General features: G+C 44.4%; 1 protein-coding gene across 8 annotated transcripts in view; it reads right to left on the bottom strand.

Moving 5' to 3' along the window:
- The window catches only part of ABI2 (abl interactor 2), a 741,358-nt gene that overhangs the window by 126,430 nt on the left and 590,769 nt on the right, over positions 1 to 24,159 (bottom strand). For all 8 annotated transcript variants that reach the window (XM_085648940.1, XM_085648938.1, XM_085648941.1 and 5 more), the window contains one exon: positions 8,679 to 8,837. In XM_085648940.1, coding sequence (XP_085505066.1) covers positions 8,679 to 8,837 — 159 coding nt within the window. The remainder of the gene's footprint in view (positions 1 to 8,678; positions 8,838 to 24,159) is intronic.

Raw genomic sequence — 24,159 nt, forward strand, 5'->3', positions numbered from 1 at the left:
TGAAAGAAAATAGGTGAGGTGACAGAAGTTAGGTCAGTTTTCATGATGGATTTAGAAATATAGACGCTGCTTTTTGATGTGGCATTTCAATTTGAGGTTGCACAGCTGTAGAAAACAGCATCAGTGGTATATGAAAATAGTGATATATTTGGTTCTTTTGATACGCATTACAATCAAAAGAACAGTCTGTCCACTACTGGGCAACGACTAGAACACCGCTCCAGTAAGGCCAGGAAAGCATAAAGTAATGGTTGTACGCATAGAACGGGAAATATCAAGAGCTTTAGGCTGCACTTGATGGAAGCAGTTACCTCATGAACATTGCAATGTGGAACAATTTAGGGGTAAATCGCGCCAACATTGAAAAAGACATTCTGCAATGTTGGAGTGGATGTCTGGTGATGCTTATCCTCAAGTGTGGCTCACAGTAGTAATTATTAGAAGCAAAGCAGGATCCCTTTGGGTGACCCCTGATTGTGGCAAGGACAACTCCCCCCAGAAAGGTCAAGTGTATTGCCTTCATTCCTGAAGCTGGAGATATAGACATCTATAATGATCAATGCATCAATATTTAGCTTGCCCCTCGATTTGTGTGTGCAGGGCAAAAATAAAATATCAAAACGGAAAGATTAAAAGATTCCAGCAGCAATGGGTGGGTGCCTGCATTTTGTTTGCTTAGGGACTTTTACAACATAGGTTAAAGTTTGCTTGCGCCCTTATGCCATATTCTGATAAGAACAAAGGTCAAACGTTTACTTTCTAGTAGGATTATTTCCTTTTTTTTGGATTGGCGTCATTTCTAGATTTATATGCATTTGTGAAACCCTTCACCAGGCAGGTGATTAGTCCATTGTCGATAGCATCTGACAAAACCATGCTAACATAGGGAAGGCGTCATTGGGTATGAATGCATGGTTTCAATATTAACTGAAAAGCCTTTAAAGACACTTTCCTCTGCTCCCAAGCATAGCTTGAAAAAACAAAGTTCGACTTCAGGGCAAAGTGAGACCAAAGTGTCAATCTAGACTAAGAATACTGAACTACACAGGTTTGGTCCCAACTTAGAAGGAGGACATGGTATCTGTTATACAGTAAGAGATGCACAGATGGGATTTGGAGGTCTAATATAAACAGATATGCTTCAAGTATTAAACTCAGTTACAAACACTTGTATCATCAAATAAAACAATGCCTTTTGGGTATTAAAAAGCATCAAGGGATTTCATGAATTTATGAATAGTGGTTTTAAGGCATTTTGGAAGACACATGGAGTCATAAGCCACAAACGTGTTTCACTAGAGTCACGTTTTGGCACAGTTTTATCGTCAGAAATCACACTCTAGAAAAAATACTTACACCCTTGTGGAGATAAAAGCATCAAAACGATACAGTTGGCAAAGTGGCATGAAACCAGCAACAGGGTCACTATTATACGCCCTACCAATACAGGCAGCAGTGCACACATACCACACCGTCATGTGCACGCTACTTCATAATTACCCACTTGGATAGTGAGATGTGCACGGAAATCATTTCACCCAACCATACAGTCCAAAGAGCAGAAAGCCCTTCGACACATCCATCAAAGCACTTAAGAGATTACAATATTTTCAATATCATATTCATTTTAATTTCACAGTGATATACAAAAGACACTTCTGAACTAAATTTTGAACAAACTCTTTACTAACTTCTCACAGAGAGCAACAAACACAGACAATCAACTAATGGTAACCCCGAAAGGGCACTCAGATTGACAAAGAGCTACAATGCCATTATAATGGCAGTACCCACTATACAAATGCTGGTAACTGATTCTTTAGAGGGAGGTGAATTCGCCACTTACCTGACTCCACGGCTTATGAAACTGAAAATTATCCTGATTTCTCCATTTAACGGATTAAAAATGTTTTTAAAAAACACACCTAACCTCCTTTTATGGATAATAACTCTCGGAAGACAAATGAGCTATGCAATATTAGTTTATAAAAAATGAATGGTCCTGGCAAGATGGACATGCAAACTCACAATTTAAAATGACAAATCTCTAGTCTGCAATGCACCGTGTACAAAATTCTTATGTTTCTAAAATGAGAAAGCCATTTTTCTTCCAATGAATGAGTAACTGAAATCTATTATCCATTTTACTTTGTCATGTTTTCTAAATAGTTACTAAATACGGATCCACAAACAAGGGGTAAAAAGGATTACGAGTTGTTCTACTGCATTGGAGGATCATGACCAACTTGAATGATGGGTAATGCCAACAGGAACACATGGTGTCTGCTAGAGTGTATGAAGACCTGGCTTGCAAAGACCTTTGGCTGGAGAAACTCTGGATCCTAATGAGGTTTGTCAGTCAAGAAAATACAGGCTCCTTCAGGTTTTAGAGAGTTGAATGGGACAATATACATGTCTTAACCCAGACTCCTTACCCATTGGGAATGGCATAGAAATTTAGGCTTAAGATGGCACAAGGCAAGACGTAGATCCAATAAGGCCATTGGTGAGGTGCCAAAGATCCCAACATTTTGCGTCAACTTGGGAGTTATATGCAGCTCTTGCTTCCAATCTTACTGTAATTAATCAAACCCCAATGACTACATAGGATACTAAATAAAAACTTGTCAAAACTCAGTTCTGTCTCAGTCGGACTTTATGCCCCAACGAGCTACCCGCCGTAACATCCGGAGAGTGCATAACGCCATGGCAGCAACCCCGGTGCTGGGACGGCTGGCAATTATTCTACTGGCTGATACGGACAAGGCCTTTGACTCTCTTAGCCGGGTCTATCTCTTCCAATTACTTGAGGTAATTAATTTATGTCCCTACTTTATAGCGTATATCCACTTGCTCTATACAGACTTAACGGCATCAGTTTGTATAGCCGGGCACTGCTCGTACCCCTTCTCTATCCATCCAAAGAGGCACTAGACAGGGCTGCCCCCTGTCCCCACTGTTGTCAGCGTGGGCCAGGAGCGACCCAGTGTTACGTGGCTTTGACTTGTCCCAGTCGAAATCAGACAGCATTGTGTTGTACGCAGACAACGTGCTGTTTTTTATGACAGACCCATGTTTTTCTGGGCCCCGCATGTTGCAAATCCTCAGAGTGTTCGGGGAAACTACTCACTAACCCTGTGAAATCCGTGCTCTTTCCTGTATGCGGCCATCAAGGACATGGTGCCTGGGCATGGCACCTGTCCCATGCAATGGATGGTTTTAAGTATTTGGGCATTTTTGTGTCGCCCTGCTCCAAAGCCTCCTGGGCGCATAATATCACACCACTGCTCACGAGTCTGAACGGCGAAACGACAATCTGGTCCTCTCTTCCCTTGTCCCTGTACAGGCGATCGGCCATCTTTAAGATGGTATCACTGCCTCGGATTTTATATTGCCTACAAAATTTCCCCTACACTATCCCGCGTTCCTGGTTTGCGCAAGTCAAGGCCATACAAAACAAAATTATCTGGAACGGTGGGTCGATCAGGGTTGCACTCCATACATGCGTGCAATATACTTACTGCGGGGGGGATCGCAGCGTCGGACATCTATCCATATTATACGGCATCTCACTTATTAGTGGTGAATGAATGGTGGTGTCACTCCCCAATCGACACGGCTTATGCAATTGAGCATGCGGCAATGAAAGGCAACACCTCCTCTTCAGCTCCTTTATAGTGCCCAATGCCTGGATTTTCTACCCCCGGCTAGTAGAGTAGTGATACATCTGTGGCACAACACAGTTCGACAGATGGGTTGGAGCGGGATACTAACCCAAACAACTCCTTTATGGCAGGGCACATACCTCCGTCCGGTTGCAGCCCTGGCGGGGTTCCGAAGGTGGGACCTGGTGGGGATATCGACCCCTGGAGATGTGATGCGGGTTACCACGCTGAAATCCTCCAGCAACAAGAAGTGGAGTTCCAGCTACGCAAAACACAATTTTACAAATACCTTCAATTCCGCCATGCCCTGATTCGCACACTTGAGTCTCTTCCGGAATTCCACCCCCTAGAGGGCAGTCTACTGATGGGAGACTTGGGCCTACACAAGATTAAGCAATTATACCAGACATTGACAACCCACACACAGACAACGCTTGATAAGTCACGGAGAGCGTGGCAAGCCGACATTCCTGACCTGACAGATGACTGGGCCGAAGCCATTGCCAGCTCACGGCGGGCTGCGGTTTCGACACAATACCCCCTGATACAGTTCAAATATCTCCACTGCGCATATTACACACGGGCCAGACTCTGGCGGATGGGAGTCATCCAGTCCCCTACTTGTTTATGAGATGGGAGGGAGGAGGGGACATTCTTACACAGTTAGGAGCTGCACGGCGTTGCAGCCCTTTTGACGTAGAATTCTGTCCTGCCTAAATGAAGTACTCTCTTGGGAGCTTCCATTTGACCCACGATTTTTCCTATTACATAGAACAGACGGCATTGGGGCAAATAAGTACAAGCAATATTTACTGTTTCTGGCCCTCACTATCGCCAAGCGCGATATCGCCCAAATGTAGAAAGGGACATCTCCCTCGACCATAGGCAAATGGAAAACTGAACTGGACAAATGCATGGGGGCAGAAATAGCAGTATTCTTGGCTCGGGCTGTCCCAACAAACAGGAAAATCTGGACCCGATGGGCGTCGTATCATGGAATTGAACTCCGCCCCCTGCCATCCATAGACCCCTGATAGGTGATTCCCTGATCCCAATGATCGCTGACCGGACCATTTCGTATTGTATGATAATCGTTCACTTTGCTAATGTATCATATGCACGTCCCGAGATCTAGTACTGTCTGCAGTTTGTTCAAGTTATGTAGCCTGCATGTTTGGCAGGATTTTGAAAATAAGCTAAATGTCGGAACTCCTGCAATATTTGTTTCTTGTCTCCTACAGGTAACTGTAGGGTTGTGGGCCAATGTTCAATGGAATAACTGAATACAATTTGTTGTAAAAAAAAATAAAAAAATAAAAAAACTCAGTTCTATCACTAATAGCCATGCTTTTGATGCCTGGCTCGATGAAGTATATTGTTAAAGATGAGTACATGTGAGCGTGTCACTCAAATTATGTTCCTAGAAGAGACCATGGCAGAGAGGATCCTAATTTCAGGGAAGACCAGCTTGTTTTTTCCAGAAGGATGCAAACTAAGGAGCACTGTGTCAATGGTGCCAATAACAAACCAGATCTGCGGGCACTAGAATGCACTGGGTTTAATACTAATAATGTACACATCATAGGTGAGCAAGTACATTTAGTTGTGGAATTAAAACTCATAATTGAGGATAACCAGAAATAAATATATTTAAGGCAGAAGAGGAAGCACAGTGGTATTCTGTAGAAAATCTAATTTGAGTCAGTGTCTTCAAACTGCTGCCCTCTCTCTATATCCATATCATGGTCATTGCGCAACCAACAGCAGTTTAGGGTTCTGTCAAACAATGCAGTTCCATTTATGAAATTCTCTTTCAATGGAATGCTTAACAAATGTTAAGACACCAGCAGGTCCTTCAATTATCTAAAGGCCACCATAACATGATCTTTCTTCTATACCAAATTGCTATGTCTGTGGAGCTGTTATGCTGTAAAAAATTAAAGGGGTGGTGGTGTACAAAAATGCCAAAACTCCTGCTCACTACAGTAATCTTTAAGATTCAATGTAACAAACATAAGGCATGTAACAGATGTGGTAGCAATCTACTGTTAAAGGGTGATTGGGTTTCACAATAAATAAGCCAAGCCTACTGCTAGTGTCATATCTTTTCATTATTAAAAAAAACCAGGGCTATGGTATAGAAGATGTTTTTCCCAGTGAACCAATCAGGTTTATAACCTTTATCATTGTCGTTTCATCCTAAAAATCTCAAGGCTGTTGTATTGCCGATAGGCATTACAACAAAACAACCGCCATAGATACAGTCATAAAAATGTGTACAAAATTACATCTGAAAACACAAAATACTTCCTCTCGTAAGTGGGCCTACAGTGATTAGCAGAGTGTAAACCTTCTTGCCCTGTGGTTTGTCAGACAGGGTAACCAACACCAAATCCTTTATTTCCTATAATGATCTTTGAGATTCTATGGCACAAAATACCTCTCTGCAGGCTTTAGAGAGTAATAACAAATCACCCATAAATGGTTATTGACTTTAACATGGGTTTTGCACAATAAATGTTTCAAACCTACTGTCTTTATTAGAACGTCTCATAACAGACAGTGAGTCTACTTGCCTTGATCGCAGGCTTAGCACTGCAACAGGTACACTCATGCTGTATTGAGCATACGCTTTTCCACAAGACAAAAGCTGGATTCAAGCAATCTATTGCAATGGAAGAACACATCTGCCCACAAAAAAGCGGTACTCAAGGAAACCAATATACAAGCATAGCCTACACCTCTCTGTTAGTATTACTTTTGAAAGCTCTTTTTCTGTTGATCACAAAGTAAGCTTAAACTGTGCTGTCAAGCCAGACCTAAAAAGCATACCCCAGTTTTTACCAGAAAATGTTTAACACTAGGAGATAACTGATCAAAAGTCCTTGAAAGGGACAGACTTAACTAGCTTAACTAAGTGAAATTAAAGCTTTATTTAAACAGGATGCCAATGAAGAATATTTAACAACTGGGTTCACACTCAAAGCAAACAAGCATTACATTTTACTGAAACATATGTTTTGCTCCATTTGTGTTTGGCAGTCCATGGCGTACTAACCATGAAATAAGGAACTCAAATAGAAGCAATTAATTGAATTCAAAGTCAGAACCTAAATGCAACAACACTAAACGGTCTTTTGTAACTCCTGGTTAAAGTTCATATATCCTTCTCTTATTGCTTAACAGACCCTGCAGTTTAGGGCAATCCATATATTATACTACTTTGAGCCTCACAGATCCAACCAATCGTGGTTTTCTACTTAATATATTGACCATTCTAAAGACGATAAAAATCTGCTTGCACACCTGCGTCTATTCTCACTCTCTAATTGCTTACGTGCAGCACTGCAACCCCACCATGTTTAGAGCATGTCTCATGTATCCCACCTAAGATATCCATCCCATCGTGATCCAACGATAATTCAATGTAAATCATGGTCATGGTGTGAGATGCTGTTTAAATGCTACAGCAATAGGATTAAAATACTTATTTGAGAAGAGAACATCACTTCTAATACTGGTTTGTTAGAAGGGTAATTTTCCTCAGACTCAATGAACCTCTAGCTTCTGCAGAATCTGTAGAAGAGTACTGCTTGCATATTGATATCTCCAAAAGCAAACTAACAAGCGAGCCACAGAAGGGTGTATTGTAGGATAGTGACTCATCTGAATTTCAAATGTACAAAATAATTTTTTCCATGACTTCAGGGTACAAAGGGTGTTATAAATGTACAGTACCATTGAAAAACAAGCATCTGCAATGCAATAGGTCTCACATTTACACAAGTTTGAGATATTGGTATTGTAAATAACAATGCCTTTTATTTATGTTTTGGTTTTTGGAACATAAATAAAAGGCATTGTCATTTACAATGCCAATAGCTTATACACTCTCACAAAGGCGAGACCTATTGAATTCCAAATCCTTTAAGACATCGCTGAGTTGCCCCCTTCTGTCTCCATGACCCCTGAAGAGCTCCTGTTGGCTACGAGTTAGACAAACAAGCCGGTGGTCACAACTGTGCACGAGAGACCCTCCTGCAGTAAGAGAAACACATTAAAGAAAATAGTGCTTACAGACTAAAGAAGTGTTACAGCAAACAAATGATGGACGAAATGCTGACAATGCAAACATTCTCCCCCAGTCAAAAGATCTGGGTTAAATCCATTGTGCTCTCCATGCCACTGGAATCAAGCTATCCTGACTGAAGAGAGGTGAAACCCCGAAACCGGTCCTAGGATGCTTGTTTCCAGTCCAGGGAGGACCTGGCCTGGCAGTTCGGGCGGGACTGTTCAAATTGGGCACAGGGTCAAGACTGATTTGCATATGGCTGGGTCCAACCTGGAAAGGCATGGTGAGCAAAAACAACTATGGATTTAGGCCCAGATCTCTGTACTGGGGTGAATGTATGACATTGTTCTGCATTCTGTCCATCAATAGTTCTTTTTACAGACTAAAGAAGACGTACCATGTAACAACCAAAGTATAAGGGCCAGTCCTCCTTGGACGTTACAAAAGAAGACATGGTGGTACGATGGAGGTACGCCTAATGACGAATCAAAAGCCAACATTTACGAAGGACAATGACACAAGCCAATGACAAATATGGGAAGAGAGTGGGCGGGGCTTCAAGTACATACTCCAATACAACTCTGCTCGCAGAGCAGCGCATGTGCTGCCCAGGCTCGAACAAAAAATATCCAGGGAATCCAACAATGGCACGGAAGAGGTTACACTTCTGTTCTGGATAACCTAAGTTATTCAGCAATCGGCGTCCTAACAATTACTGAATGTTTGTGTCTGTTATTAAAAGTGATGCATTCATTACAAATATGTCTCTGAAAATGTTTTCACGTTTTAATTATCATTTTGTATGTTGTGCACTTCACATAGATATTTCATGAATGACACATTTTCAGTGGTTTGGGAACTTTATTTTTTTAATTTCCTTTGCTCGTCTGAATGTTAACTTACTGGATATTAACAGGTAACTTGTGTGAAACCAGCCTTACCTGGGTTTTGGCTATAAAAGGGGCCTCCATTCATCTGGTTCTGAAGACTCGGTTGTGAAGAGATGGATGGGGGGCGTCTGTAGGGCAAGGAACCACCTATGGTTGGAGGAGTGTGCCGAGACACTGGTCTATTCATACTGTAGAATTGAGCAGGATGACCTGATTTGGGATGAAATGGACAATCACTTACAGATGCTAGGGTTTCTTTGTAGACATTTCTTACAAGATAAATGCAATATCTTCCTGCGATGACCATTAATAAAAAACAATGTTCTATTACAAAACAGGCAGTGGGTGATATAGACAAAAACTGGTCTTTAACCTTGGTTTAAGTTAGGATAGCTACCTTATTAACAATTCTGCCACTGCAACCAATTTCTTAACTGAGCAAGAGGTACATAATGAACTCCACAGGTAAAAATATAGCTTGATGCTGATCACCAGCTTATCTACCTCTGCTGCATGGACCAGAGTAACAAAGTGATATTTCAGAACTATTGTAGAACTTTGGCTTCGCTAGTTGGCCATCCAAAGTGTTAAGCTTCACTTTAGAAATGCACAGTAGTTTTCCTTTTGAAAAGCGCTGACTTGTCAATGGTTCATATTATATGATGCCCTGGGGCAAAGCAATAAGGATAGCCCTGGTGGGCTTTATGAAGGAGACCTAACATCTTCAATTTATAGAGGGTGTTAATGGCATTCACAACTAGGATTCTAGGATTGATGGCGAGAGTTTTTTTTTTTCTCCAAATATTTCAGTCAGCATTTACCCCCCATGTATTTTTTTCCTCTTTTATATAAAATTCATCCATATTTATTTTTGGTAAGTGAAAAAACTGCACCTAGTATATTTTCACATTCAACTGCTAAATGTACACTCACACTTCGATGTCTGGAAGGTAACTTATGCGCTAGGTGGTCATACACAACAAAGCAACAAATGCGGATAAAAAAAAATGCGCATTGTAAACCTGGCGCTATCTGCTTAATTTTCAGTTATTTAAGCTTCATTAGAAACTCTTTATTCCCTTTTTAAAATCGCTAATCAATATTTCCACTGTGGCCAATCATGACGCAGCTCACACATCACGAGAGAAGCATCAGGATTGCCCTGAGCGCTCTAAATTTGCACTCCCCGTGAGACTGGAAGCCTGTGCCTGCTGTTTCAAACCCAACAATGCAGCTCGGATTGGAGACTGCTACAGTGCGCATGACAGTTTGACCGGCCAGAGACAGCCGGTCATATCGTCATGCCCACCACTCCTCCTGCAGCCTGTCCTGCAGCCTGTGATCCCCCATGGCCGTGATTACAAAGACACCGTAGGAAAGGGCAAACAAAACAATAATAAATCGTGTTTATTATCATTTTATTTTTCCATTCCTGCGTTTTGATGCATTTGGGGGGTGATGCTCCTCTGCCATAGCGGAGGAGCCCCCGTTGGTAGTTACTTGCGCATGAAACCTTACTCTACTAAAGCTTTTTAAAATGTTTTTTAAAACGAATGACCTTCTGACACAGGTACGTGAGAGTCCCTATTTAAGATGAGGAGCGAAACTACATATTTGCTAACTGAAACTGCTCCACAGCTATTTTGTCAAACATAAAATGGGGCTATGTGACAGCAGAGGTTACACATTCAAATTACAGCAGGGATTTTTCACGCATTCATCTTTCTTGTTCTATTGAATTATATGATATCAACATAACCTCACCAACTTACATCTTTGTGCACTACACAAGTTCAGTATCATAACATCCTGTTCCCTTCGGATCTCCAGCCCCCTCGCTTTAGCACTGCAGGCTCCGGTGGCCTGGAAGTCCTCAGAGGTTGGTCGGGGGGCCTCTTCTAATTACATACCACTTCAGAGCCCTCTTCAATAACCCAAAGGCCCTGGGCCTGCTTAAAACAAGCTCAAGGGTCTTAAAAGGGGCTTTCTATTAGAAGAACCCCCCTTTTTAACAATACAGTTGTGGTATCTGAGAGAGAGAGAGAGAGAGAGAAAGCTGAGAGAGAGGAGGAAGGAAAGAGTGAAGAGAGACATTGAGAGAAGAGGGACAGGGGAAGGACACCCCTCAGAGACAGACTGCACATGAAAGATCACCCCTTATGTACTAAGCAAGAGTCATAGTGCCGATATCTGCAATCCTCCCCCACAAAGATAAATGGCTACTTAGCCTACACGGAATTAAATAAATCACACAACACATGGTTTGGTGGAAAAACAGTTTACTGCAGGTATATTTCATAAATAAAATATGCCAACGTGGTGGGCTAAGTTATGGCCGATCCAAGGGTAGACAGCGATGAGTAACCAGCCTACCTACCTGCCAAACAGCGCTGTGGACCAACCCATTCCGTAATACAATTTTATTTGGGAGATTTGTTCCCTTAAATAAAGTGGACCATCAGTTCAGGTTTATTACTCATGCCTTTTTAGGGGCGGAGCATCATTAGGCAAGCCCCCGGTTGCGCAGGCTTGCAACCGCCAGAGGGACTAACAGGGAGCCATCGCTTACATCCCAGGGTCCTGCTGTAAAGACTCCGGGGTTTGGCATAGACACCCCCCTCCTGTGCTCCCTGAGATGGTACCCTTGTGTACCAAACGTGGCAACTGTTGGGGCAGGTATAAGAACATGTCTTCAGCCTGCCAGACACAGGGAGATTGCAGGAATTGAAGGACTCTCCCAGGGGTCCCATAGACTAGCATGATGGTGGGTGTGTCAGAATACGGCAGTTAGGGGCCGCCCTCCTAGGAGGGTGCACTGGGTGTGCCGCTGTCAGCTGCAGATTTGCTGCATAAATTAAACCAACACAGGAAATTAAAATAACCCGGGCGAATTCGCTGCAACAATCGTTACATGGCGTGACCTAGATTCACTTGAAGAGGTTCAAGCTGCCTGCTGCCCTCAGTGTGATCATGAGCAAGTCTCTGTGTAAATATTTTGATATGTGATGTGTGATATGTGATATGTCCAATCCATCACTTCACTGAAGCGGCGGCACATGTCTTGGAACTTAGCTTGTACTATCTGAGCCCCCGTTGCGTTAGCAACTAAGATCAGAGCTTTGCACACACAGTTTTGAAGCGCTAGACCTCATCAGGCCTAGACCCTTACCTGATGCCTTGACCTTCAGGGTCTAAGCAAACAGAGGCTACCACAGTCTATAGAAAGTGTCTGTGAGATCTCTGTACCACGAGGGAAGCTCCTGCCTGAAGGCCATGCTGCAGTCTGTTTCTGGGTGGTTACCGGATAGAGGGCTCTGCTGAGTTAGGCCTGGGCTAGGAAGGTTGGTAAAACCTGATATCTAGTGCACAGTTAGTTCAAAGCAAGCACACCATAACTACAACACCCAGAGAACACCAAGATGACCCATCGATGGGGAGGCGCTGCAAACTTTGCTCTAATGACATAAACGAGCAGTTAATGTTTTTTTACATTTTGCTTTGTCTGGTGTACACCACGTCATCCCATCACAAGTAACGAGGAACAGATTAAACTAAGACATTTGCACATAGACTCTTGGAGACAAGTCACTAACGTGAAAAACAGACAACACTTAAGGACCTGTGTGACACTGACCAAGGGCTCACAGGGAGCCTGGGGCCATATTGGAAAGGGAGATGCTGCAATAAGTGCTGGCACTTCCATGAGAAAAGAGGAACGGAACAAAGCGCAACACAAAAATAGGATATCCTTTTAAACATTAAAGCTTGAAAAACCAACAGAATTAGGTGTTTTCAAATACTGTGGAGGATTACTTCCTAACACCACTGAACACGCAGAAGCACTACTCAGGAGACCCGTGAATAAGTACCAGACCAAACGTTGGTGGGGCCATGCTGCAGAGATTCTGTTTTGGAAACAGAACTATTCCTGGGATCACAGAACGTCAGTATGTAGGGAGTGAGTCACCATAACACATTAGTCCCTTTGAGCCCGAATCCAGACTAGCTCATAGTGCCTTACTTGCCCTCCTAACCTTCCCAGAGTAACAGGTGCGTTGGCACCCCAGAACACAACACTCTAGTCCCCTCAGGAACTGTGGTAACAGACCATCACCTTTCGTTATCTCAATAATACATGTCCATAATACACAACCAACAGACAGGAGGAAAGCTTACACTATTTATTGAAACTATCGTTCTCGATCATGTACTAACTGTGCTGCAATTAGGAAACATATGCAACTAAGCTGAGTGACTCGCAGTATCAGTAGACTGTACCCAATGAAAAGCACTACTATGGCGAATGATATATTTGCCTAAGATTAACCTCACTACGTGAGCACAATTATGTATCCCAGAACTCTGGGATTAGAGCCAGGCCCCATACCTGGCAATTGCCGTAGATGGTCAGCATCTCCGATTGCGCAAGACTGGAGTGCTCGTCCCAGGGTCTTTCCTCTGCAAGAAATTCTACTCTCTATTTTCGAAATGGCAAGTCTTGTCTTAAAAAAGAAATGCCATTAGAACACAGCAGTTGGGTCTCCTTGTTATGTCTGTGTGTTACGTCTGTGTGTTAGATGTGTTGGTCACCAACCATAAAGAAAAAACAGGGCACAGTGTTGTTCGGCCTTGTAAGAAATGTTCAGACTGAATCCCAGCAGAAGAGCTAAATAAAAAAAACATGTGCAGTCCATTTCTAAAATAATTATGTGGCACAAAACAAACGTGTAACTTTGTAATATGTACGAAGCAAAAGCAGCCTACAACCTACAATTAGACTAGCATAGGGGAGAACTACAGTGGGCCCTATAGGTAGCTCACGATAATTGAAGAGGGTAAGTTACTTACCTGTAATCCTAGTTCTCTTCCAGGGGTATCCTCATCAAAGTCATAAGCACTGAATATTCCCGCCCATGTGCGGGGACCCCGGAAATAATAAAATTATATATGTAAAAACATACATATATACAGCTCTGTATATGTATAAACATATATCATTTTTTCCAAGCAAATGCAGCTCCCATAAAAGGCTAGGCAATGTAAATCTACACATCCAATAACACACACATATATATATATATATATATATATATATATATATATATATATATATATATATATATAAAGGTATAACAATACACCTAAATCTCTTTTTTTTTTTTTTTTTTTTTTAATGAGGTAAACACTCATGAGAAAGCAAAAAATAAAGAGAACAAACTGTGGAAAAACACAGATGTACAACACATTGCCAGCCTGCAGGCTGCATTGCAATATAATACCATAGAGACTAAAAAGCCCTGTACAGGTAAAAACTGGCACCGTGCCTTTAAGGCAGCCCTGACTTCCATATCCCATCATGCCTCAGGGGTGACAGTTAGGTCAGTTGTTCTTTGCGGGACCGTAGTCCTAAACACAAAGATATATCCTTTCCATAATGAATAATACACTTCTTCTCATTTGCCTGGGGAGGTGGGTGGGTTGCTTATGACTTTGATGAGGATACCCCTGGAAGAGAACTAGGATTACAGGTAAGTAACTTACCCTTCTCTTCCAGGGGATCCTCATCAATAGTCATAAGCACTGAATAGAGTAGCAAGCTCCCCTTCCACCTGCAGGCAAATGAAACTAAGGTTGTATCACCCATGGAGAAAGAGAATCATGAAAATGATTATGCATGGAACAGATTCCTCAAGGAGGCTTGTCCTACTTGAGTGTCTGCTCTGGTGTCCGAATCCAGACAATAATGCCTGGTAAAAGTGTGGACAGATCTCCAAGTGGCTGCCTTGCAGATCTCGGAGAGTGGGACATTATGGAGAAAAGCCGCGGTAGCCGCTTTTCCTCTTGTCGAATGCGCTTTAGGGCGCGCCCCCAATGGTTTCTGAGCCAGTTGGTAGGCCAATGTAATACTTGAAACAATCCACCTAGCAATGGAACGTTTGGATGCAGCAAAGCCCATACGGACAACCCCATAGTTCACAAACAATTGATCAGATTTCCTGACATTCTTAGTCCTATCTAGGTAGAATTTTAGGACCCTTTTGACATCTAGAGAATGCAACGCCCTCTCTGCCGGAGAGGAGGGGTTGGGAAAAAAGGTTGGTAAGGAGATGGCTTGGTTTACATGAAACTCCGATACCACCTTGGGTAGGAACGAAGGATGAGTTCTCATCACCACCCTATTTAGATGAAAAATAGTGTAGGGCTCTTTAGAACAGAGGGCCTGTATCTCACTGACCCTCCGTGCTGAAGTGATGGCTATTAAAAATGCTGTCTTCCATGTGAGGTGCTGTAGGGTAGCCTTATGAATAGGCTCAAAAGGAGAACCCATGAGCTTCGACAGAACCAAGTTTAGCTCCCAGGAAGGAGAGGGAGGTCTAACAGGGGGATAGACTTTCTTGAGCCCTTGCAAGAAATCCTTCACTACCTGCACTTTAAAAAATGACTGCTGTGAAGGCGAACGCCTGTATGCTGTTATGGCTGCTAGGTGAACCTTTATGGATGAAAATTTCAACCCTGCCCTCGCTAAATGTAGAAGATAGGGCAAAATTACATCCTCCTGGCATTTAGTGGGATCATAATGATGCTGAGCACACCATATATGAAATCTTTTCCACTTACAGAAGTAGGAGTGTCTTGTCGACGGCCTCCTGGCTTCCTTCAGTATGGACATACACTCTTGAGGGAGGTTCAGATGGCCATACTGGAGGACTTCAGGAGCCATGCTGTTAAGCTCAGCGAGGGAAGGCTGGGATGGTAAATCTTCCCCTGCATCTTGGATAACAAGTCCGGCCTGCACGGCAGCCGCTTGTGGGGTCGGATCGACATGTGTAGGAGATCCGTGTACCACCACTGCCTTGGCCAGTCCGGTGCTATGAGGACCATCTTGGCAGATGAATTCTGCAACTTGGTCACCACCTTGGGGATTAGTGGGAGAGGCGGAAAAGCGTACACAAATGTCATTGACCAATTGATCAAAAGGGCATTCCCTAGGGATCCTGGTCGATGGTATCTTGAGGCGAAGCCTCGGCATTTTGTGTTTTGCTCGTCCGCGAAGAGGTCCACTTGCGGACGCCCCCATTCCCCGAAGATGTCTTCTAACACCTCGTCGTTGATTACCCAGTCCTCTGGCTCTTGAAAATGCCGACTGAGTAAGTCTGCTTGCACGTTGAGTTCTCCTGGTAGGTGCACCGCTTTCAATGAGATGTTCCTTGCTAGGATCCAGTGCCACGGGGACTGAGCTTCCAGCGAGAGCGTTCTGGATCGAGTACCCCCCTGCTTGTTCAGGTAGTACATTGTGGTGGTATTGTCCGTCTGCACTAGAATGGTACTCGTCGTGATCGCAGGCAGGAACGCTTTGAGGGCTAGGTGGACTGCCCTGAGCTCCAGCATGTTGATGTGGTACAACTGCTCGCTGCTGGACCACTGTCCCTGAGTTTGCAGAGTCCCAAAATGCGCACCCCATCCCTGAAGGGAAGCGTCGGTGATTAAGGTCTGAGTTGGGGGCTCTTGATGGAAGGGGATCCCCACTTGTAGATTCCTTGGCTTCAGCCACCACTTGACTGACTGTTTGGCTGCAGAGGAGAGGCAAACCTTTTCTTCCCACAGGGAGTTCCTTTGATCCCATTTGTCCTCGAGATCTTGCTGAAGAGGACGCATCCTTAGCCTGGCATTGGGCACTAGGAAGATGCAGGATGCCATGGCCCCTAGCAGAGAAGAGATTTGCCTTGCCGACGACAGATTGTTGGTTATAATCTGTCTGCCTTTTAGCATAATGGATGACTGTCTTTCCTCCGAAGGAAACACTTTTCCTACTACGGAGTCTATAGTTGCGCCCAGGTAGTGGATCCTCTGCGTTGGTGTAAAATTGGACTTTTTGGCATTCACTCTGAGACCCAACTTGCAACATAAGTTCAGGCATAGCGACAGCTGTGACCGCACATTCTGTGGTTATGAGCCCTTTATTAGCCAGTCGTCTAGGTAGGGATAGACGAAGACTCCTGCGCGCCTCAGAGCAGCCGCTACTACTGCCACGCATTTTGTGAATACTCGAGGAGCTGACTTCAGGCCAAATGGGAGGACTTTGAACTGATAGTGAGAGTTGCCTACCACAAACCTGAGAAATTTTCGATGATTCCTTAGGATGGGAATATGGAAATATGCATCCTGAAGGTCCAATGAACACATCCAATCGCCCATCCGGAGAAGAGGATATATTTGGTGGAGCGCCAGCATGCGAAATTTTTCCTTTCTTATGTGTTTGTTCAGTATCCGTAGGTCTAAAATGGGTCTGAACTCTACCTTCACACTCCTCTTTTGGATGAGAAAGTATCTGGAGTAAACTCCCTTTCCTCTTTGGTTTAAGGGCACTTTCTCTATTGCAGATTTGAGTAGAAGCGTCGCTACCTCTTCTCTGAGCTGCTTTAGATGCTGGGATGAATTGACAGGAGGAATCGATGGGGGGTGACTTCTGAAACGAAGCGAGTACCCATGACGCAGTATATTCAGTACCCACTTGTCCTTTGTGATGGACTGCCACTCTGGAAGATGATGTGCAACACTTCCTCCCACCGGATCGGTGGACAGCATCGGAGGAAGCGGCTTCTCATTGCTTCCCCGGAGCTTTGTTTCCAGCATTAGACTGCCTGTTGTTACCCCGTCCCCTGGATGGCTTGCGGGACTGGTATTGCTGTTTCTTTTGACCTTGCTGGTCCTGGTTCTTTTGCCAATGAGGGGTTTGAACCCTCTGTTGGTAACTGCGCCTGTCATTTCCCTTGCGGCGTCGAAACTCTTTTCTCTTTTCAAGCCCGACAGCTTTCATGGTCTCCAGCTCTGCCTTCATACGGGCCATTTCTTCGTCTGCATGGGACCCAAAAAGAGAACTACCGGAGAAAGGCAGATTTAAAATTCTTGCCTGCGCTTCCGGTTTCAAGGCCGTCAATCTAAGCCAGGATGATCTTCTGGCTGTGACTCCATGTGCATATTCATGCGCTGCCAGTGTTGCCCCGTCCGCCGCTGCACTTATGATCTGGTTAGAAACCAGACTCCCCTCATGCAAAATCTCTTCAAAGTCCCGTCTGTCCTCTGATGGAACTTTGTCAATGAACCTCTGCAGAGAGTCCCATAATGACCTATCATAGCGCCCCAGAAGCGCCGAGGCACTCGCCACCTTTAAGCTTGAGGATGCTGAGCCGCAAACTTTCCTCCCCCAGGAGTCTTGTGTCTTACTGTCCTTATCTGGTGGTACCGTTGAAGACCCAGCTACTGCATGTGTCTTCCTGGCAGCGGCGGTGATGACAGAGTCCGGTGGAGGATCTGATTTAAGGAATAAAGGATCCTCCGGAGCTGGACGGTACTTTTTTAGAATTCTCGCCGGCGCCGTTTTGGTGGTTGCTGGTGTAAGAAAGATATCCATTACCGGTTGTAACAAACCGGGGACTAATGGCAATAACGGGCGTGACACTGTGCGTTCATGAAGAGTTTCAAAGATTATGGCTGAAGTGGTCTCCTGAACCGGCATAGGGATATTTAATTTTGTAGCTCCTCTACACAACACTTCCTGAAACGTAGAAATATCATCTACCGGAGATACCCGAGAGGGTGGCGTCTCCGAGAGTGTCGGTGAATAATCCCTTTTGGATGATCTGGAAGAAGGGGAGGTAGAAGGGGTTCTACGGCGCCTTTTCTCTGATCTGGAAAACTCTCTTCTGCGGGAGGGAGACCTGGATCGCCTTCTTGGCGCTCGAGAGGGACTTCGGGATTCTCTTTCTCGAGATCTTGGTCTGATCGGTGTCGCTGGGAATACCACGCCCCTTATTCTTGTTAGCGATGCCTTTATTGCGTCTGGCATAGCGGGGTCCTGAGGCATCTCCCTTACGGGACTTTGAGGTACCGCATTGTCCTCCTCCTGCGAACTTTCTTTTGCAGGTACTGGAGATTGATGCACAAGCTCTGGTGATTCGGATCTTGAACCTGAGCCCTCTGATCCTGAAGGCGAGATAGATATGAGACGCGGTGACTCAGGAGTTGTATATATCAGTCTATGAGGAGATTTTCGCCTTGAGACTGGTCGAATCGTGAGGCGAACATGTGACACCTCCTGCGTACCCTCAACAGAGGGCTGCCTCGACGGTGATAGGCCTATCACCAGAGATCTTTGACTCGAATCTTCGAGGCTCCGAGCTTCTTGTCTCGACGTCGAGATTATCTTCGACGGAGGCTTCATGTACCTCACCAAAGCTTTGGAGACCTGTGAGGACGGAGGCACCTGCCTCGACGTCGACTCCGACGGAGGCACCTGCCTCGACGTCGACTCCGACGGAGGCCTCTGCCTCGACGTCGACTCCGACGGAGGCCTCTGCCTCGACGTCGACTCCGACGGAGGCCTCTGCCTCGACGTCGACTCCGACAGAGGCCTCTGCCTCGACGTCGACTCCGACGGAGGCCTCTGCCTCGACGTCGACTCCTGACGGAGACTTCTGTCTCGACGTCGAATGCTCCGACGACGTCGAAAGCCTCTTCGCCGTCGAACGATGTTTCCTCGATGGCGATCTTGATCTTGACGGCGATCTTGGTCTCGACGTCGACTGTGGTGGAGATCGCCTACGTACTTCTTGCGACGTCGAATGATGTCTCGCTGACCTCGACGTCGAACGATGTCTTTCTTTCGACGACGAACGATATCTCTGTGCAGACGTCGATCGATCTTCTCTTGACGTCGACAGATGCTTTTTCGACGTTGAACTGTGGCGCCGAGTCCTCGACGCCGAGCTTTTAGACGCCGTCGACGTCGAACGCATCCGCTTCGACGCTGAATCTAAAGTCGACGACGATTTTCTCTTTGCAGCATGACTTCCCCTTGACTCCTCACCTCTCCGCGACGATCCCGCCGCTGGAGTCTTCGACGCCGAGCCCGACGTCGATGGGGAGCAAACAGGGACCAACTGCTTCGACGTCGACCGTTCTGCTAGGCCATACAGCCTAATCCTCTCCCTCTCCTTTAAAGTCCTTTTGGAAAGGTCTTCACAATGATGGCATGTTGCTGGAGAGTGAGAGTCCGGCAGACAGATAATACACACCTCATGTGTGTCTGAAGCAGCCTTCTTTTTTCCACAAGATGGACATGGAACAAATAAAGAAGGCATTTTTCTGACAAAACAGCAAAAAATCAGTCAGAAAAACACAGGATACTAACTTCCTCACAGATGTTATAAGAAGAAGTCCAAAAAATCTTAAAGTTGTAATAATTCTTGACTAAAGAGTCAAAAAAGAAGAGAGCTGAATTCCAGGTTCCTGACTGAAGGAGCCGGAAAGAACAACTGACCTAACTGTCACCCCTGAGGCATGATGGGATATGGAAGTCAGGGCTGCCTTAAAGGCACGGTGCCAGTTTTTACCTGTACAGGGCTTTTTAGTCTCTATGGTATTATATTGCAATGCAGCCTGCAGGCTGGCAATGTGTTGTACATCTGTGTTTTTCCACAGTTTGTTCTCTTTATTTTTTGCTTTCTCATGAGTGTTTACCTCAACAAAAAAAAAAAAAAAAAAAAAAAGAGATTTAGGTGTATTGTTATACCTTTATATATATATATATATATATATATATATATATATATATATATATATATATATATATATATATGTGTGTTATTGGATGTGTAGATTTACATTGCCTAGCCTTTTATGGGAGCTGCATTTGCTTGGAAAAAATGATATATGTTTATACATATACAGAGCTGTATATATGTATGTTTTTACATATATAATTTTATTATTTACGGGGTCCCCGCACATGGGCGGGAATATTCAGTGCTTATGACTATTGATGAGGATCCCCTGGAAGAGAACTATATTAACACTGGGGTCAAAACACTATGCCCATTTCTATACTTCTCTTGTGACAGCTACAATCTATGTCAGTTTCGCTATTCCTCTGATACCTAAAACTCCATGTGATATTTCCTAAAACCGCTCTGCACATGTTCAGTTCTGAATCAGTTTTGCCTTGCCTACCCCTTCCCACCTGGGCTATTCCTCTACCACCTCTCTCTGTCCTGTCCATTTCTGTGTATCACTTTGTTTCTTCTGAAGTTTACCATGTCCACTCCTCTGTTCCTCTGAAATGCCTGGTGGTCAAAACACCTCTGTGGCAGAGTCGACTTTGCATGGCAGAGACAGTTGAACCCTCATCACTGAAACAACAGTTAAGATGGGAAAGTCTAAAAATCACGAACAGTAAGAAATCCTCAGAGGTTCTATATGCAACTATAGAGTAAATGTGATTGCGGAATTCAGAACGCACATCAATTGGAAAAATTGCTTATTCGGACTTAAATGAAACAGTACTGTGTCACTTAGTGTTCTCATGCTATGAGAGACAAAAAGGAAGAGTGGGATGGTTTCCAATTGTTTTTCCCTCCGAGTGTTTATATAAAAAACACACTGACCTTCTCATCCACAGTAGGTGGCATGTTTCATCAGGTCACTCCTTGTCTAACTATGTTTGTGCTGGCAGGCTAAGCGTGAGCTCTTTTTGCATGATGAGTTATTCTAGACAATGGCAACTGGAGGAGTTCAGATCTGAATACAAAGATTATTCTTTGCTCAGTTTGATACTTCCTGAAAGACCACTAGGTTACCATTAAGAAAGAAAGATTAGACCCTGAAATTTTGAAGAGAGCTCACCAGTCACAAGAGTATTTATCATTGGTAGAATGCATTTGTCAGGAAGGCATACAATAAGATGTACCACTGGAAAGTAGTTCTCTTAAACAGTTGTAAAAGGTGCCCCTTAGCTGTTCCGGATGAGGATACTTAAGGGAATGCTTCTTTGAAAGGCCTCTTACTGCTTTGCCAGGAGACCTTTGAGTGTTATGTGTTCTACAAGAGTGTTTTCTAGGATGTGGCACCCCTTACCTCAGAGGAGCAAGATTAGGAAGTGCAGACTAATCAAAATACTGTTCTTGAACCTGCACTGGAACAGAATAAGGAAGCCGAATGGACCGTTGTTGAATAGGAGCAGCTTAACTTTCTTTGGATGCAAGAATGCTAATGAAACATTTGATTCAGACTTATCGAGGGTCTACAGGAATTATGAAAAGCCACTTTTTAGTAGCATGCCATTACCACTGAAAGAGAAATAATATGTAAGAAGAAATCACCTTTGTCAAATTAGTCTTTATATTCAACCAAGAAAACTAGGAATCCCTCAACATTAATGCATGTGAATGGTGCAATATAAAGTGTCTTGGCAATAGATTAAGTGTTTTTGAGAGGTAGAGATGTAGAAATTAGCCATTTGGAGAGCTGAAACACACCCTACACCCACCAGTCCCGAGCAAGCAGCACTCCGCACCCCACTCGCTCACACTCTTACAAACCAGCCACCAGCTCACACTCCCGCAGACCAAACACCACCCAAACAACACCCCACACTTGCATGCATGCTCCTCAACACCCGCTTGCTCATCAAACAGGCAACAAAGATATGGGACTTATTGCATCACCAAGCTCTGGACCTGCTCTTTTTCATAGAAACGGGACTAAACCCAACCTCGGCACCTGGCATCGCTTCAGCCATCCCTGTTGACTACAGGACCATTAGGTAAGACTGTCAGCACAAGCTTGGAGATGGAACACTATAATATTAGAAGACACCATCAGCTGCACCACCTACAAGGACACCCCCACCAGCTACATGGAACAGTTCACATTCAAGATAAGTATCACAGCCAACTTCCCCCTGGGTGGAACCCTTGTATACGAACCACCAGAGCCCTGCCCCAATTTTGCTGGCGACATTACAGACTTCATCGCAACCCTCATTATATATTTCAGCACCTTCATCCTCCTCGGACACCTCACATAGATCGCACTGAGCCAAGCTCTAAGGACCAAGAAAACTTTGGAAACCTTTGCCTCATCCAGAATGTTACCAAACCCACCCACACCGCCGGACACCTTTTGGACGCAATTTTCTTCTCTATTAGCATCACAGTTGGCAGGCCAGCAATTATGACCTGAACAGATCACGCCTTTGGCAGTTTCAGCATACTCATCCTGCACCATCACAGACCTACCATCACTGGAACCACCCACCGCAGCGGAAAAAGTATCTCAGAAGAGAAGTGGGCTTCCAGTGTTGCTCGAAGCAGATTCCCTTTAAAAACAGAAGACAAGAGGCATTTCGCAAAACAGGAACAGTTTGATTAATTAAACAGTTCAGCCGGGAGAACAGTTACAGGCATGAGGTTAGAGGATTGTCTCAATTTACATGGAGTTTGAAGCTTCTTCAAATAAATATTACAACTGTCAAATTATTTTCAGCATACCCTTTGTGGTGAGGAATGTTGGTTGTGCCTTTAGAGTCATGAATTAATGGTCAATGGTAACTATTTGTGGGTCTTGATCTGCATGGACACAGAGTGGCCAGTGGTGAATGTGTCTAGATGTCTGGCATGGGGAGCATGTGTTTAATACGGGTGATAGCCCCTGATTGGCTAAGTGTTCCTAACTCATGTGGCAACTGACTTTATGGTGTTTTTAGGAGTGTGTACCCTCACCAGCCATGCATGCTTTATTGGGGCTGGGGCAATCTCCTTTGGCCATTGTAATGTCACTGCGCCTATCTATGGAATTGATCAAGAGTTTCCTACCCGAGTGCTTGCCTGCCAGCTATACACACTTCCACCTGTGACCCATCAATCAGTAATCCCAGCCCTAGGTTGCAGGGCCTGCTTGACCACGTACCTGCATGTCGAAGTACATGTGGTGTTCACAACAGGTGATTCTATTAATAAGGATAATAGTTCATTTTTGTCAACAAACATATCGATATTCACATTAACACGAGTGACATGCTGAAAGCCATCAAAAACCTTAACAGCTGAATCACAACATGCACTGATACGTTGGATCCCCTCAAGTGCAACTCAAAGGCATCAGCCTGATCACTGGCCAGCTGGTACACAGAGGAACTCAGGCTGACGAAACATCACTGCAAGAAACTGGAGAACCAATGGAGAAAAAGTCACTACAGCAAATCTTTACCCTGCCTGGAACTGTTTGGTTATCTGCTGTAACACACACAAAGACCTCTTCAAATCAGCTCAAAGACGCTATCACCAGCAGCTACAGAACACCAAGTGCACAGCTTTGCAGACCACATCAATGCCAGCACTAACAGCAGCAAATAAATCTTTGCCATCATCAAAGATTTCACTGTGCCTTCTGCTGCCTCCAGCAACATCACCCCCTCAGAAGACCTTTGCAACACACTCTTGTAATTCTTCTGTAACATAATCACCTCCATATACAGCAAATCCGACCCCCAACTGGTCCCAGTTACCGTCCAAATAAAAATTCCCATCACGGCCGATAAATGAAACCTGACCTCGTGGACTACTGTCATCACCAGCGAAATCACTGCTACCATGAAAACCATCCACTCAGGGGCTCCATCTGACCTTTGCCCCCACCATGCACTCTCCAAAGGACTCCTAATCAGCAAAGCACTAGCGCACATCCTCAAAGCTTC

The sequence above is a fragment of the Triturus cristatus genome, chromosome 3_2, assembly GCF_964204655.1.
Source record: "Triturus cristatus chromosome 3_2, aTriCri1.1, whole genome shotgun sequence".
Taxonomy (NCBI): domain Eukaryota; kingdom Metazoa; phylum Chordata; class Amphibia; order Caudata; family Salamandridae; genus Triturus; species Triturus cristatus.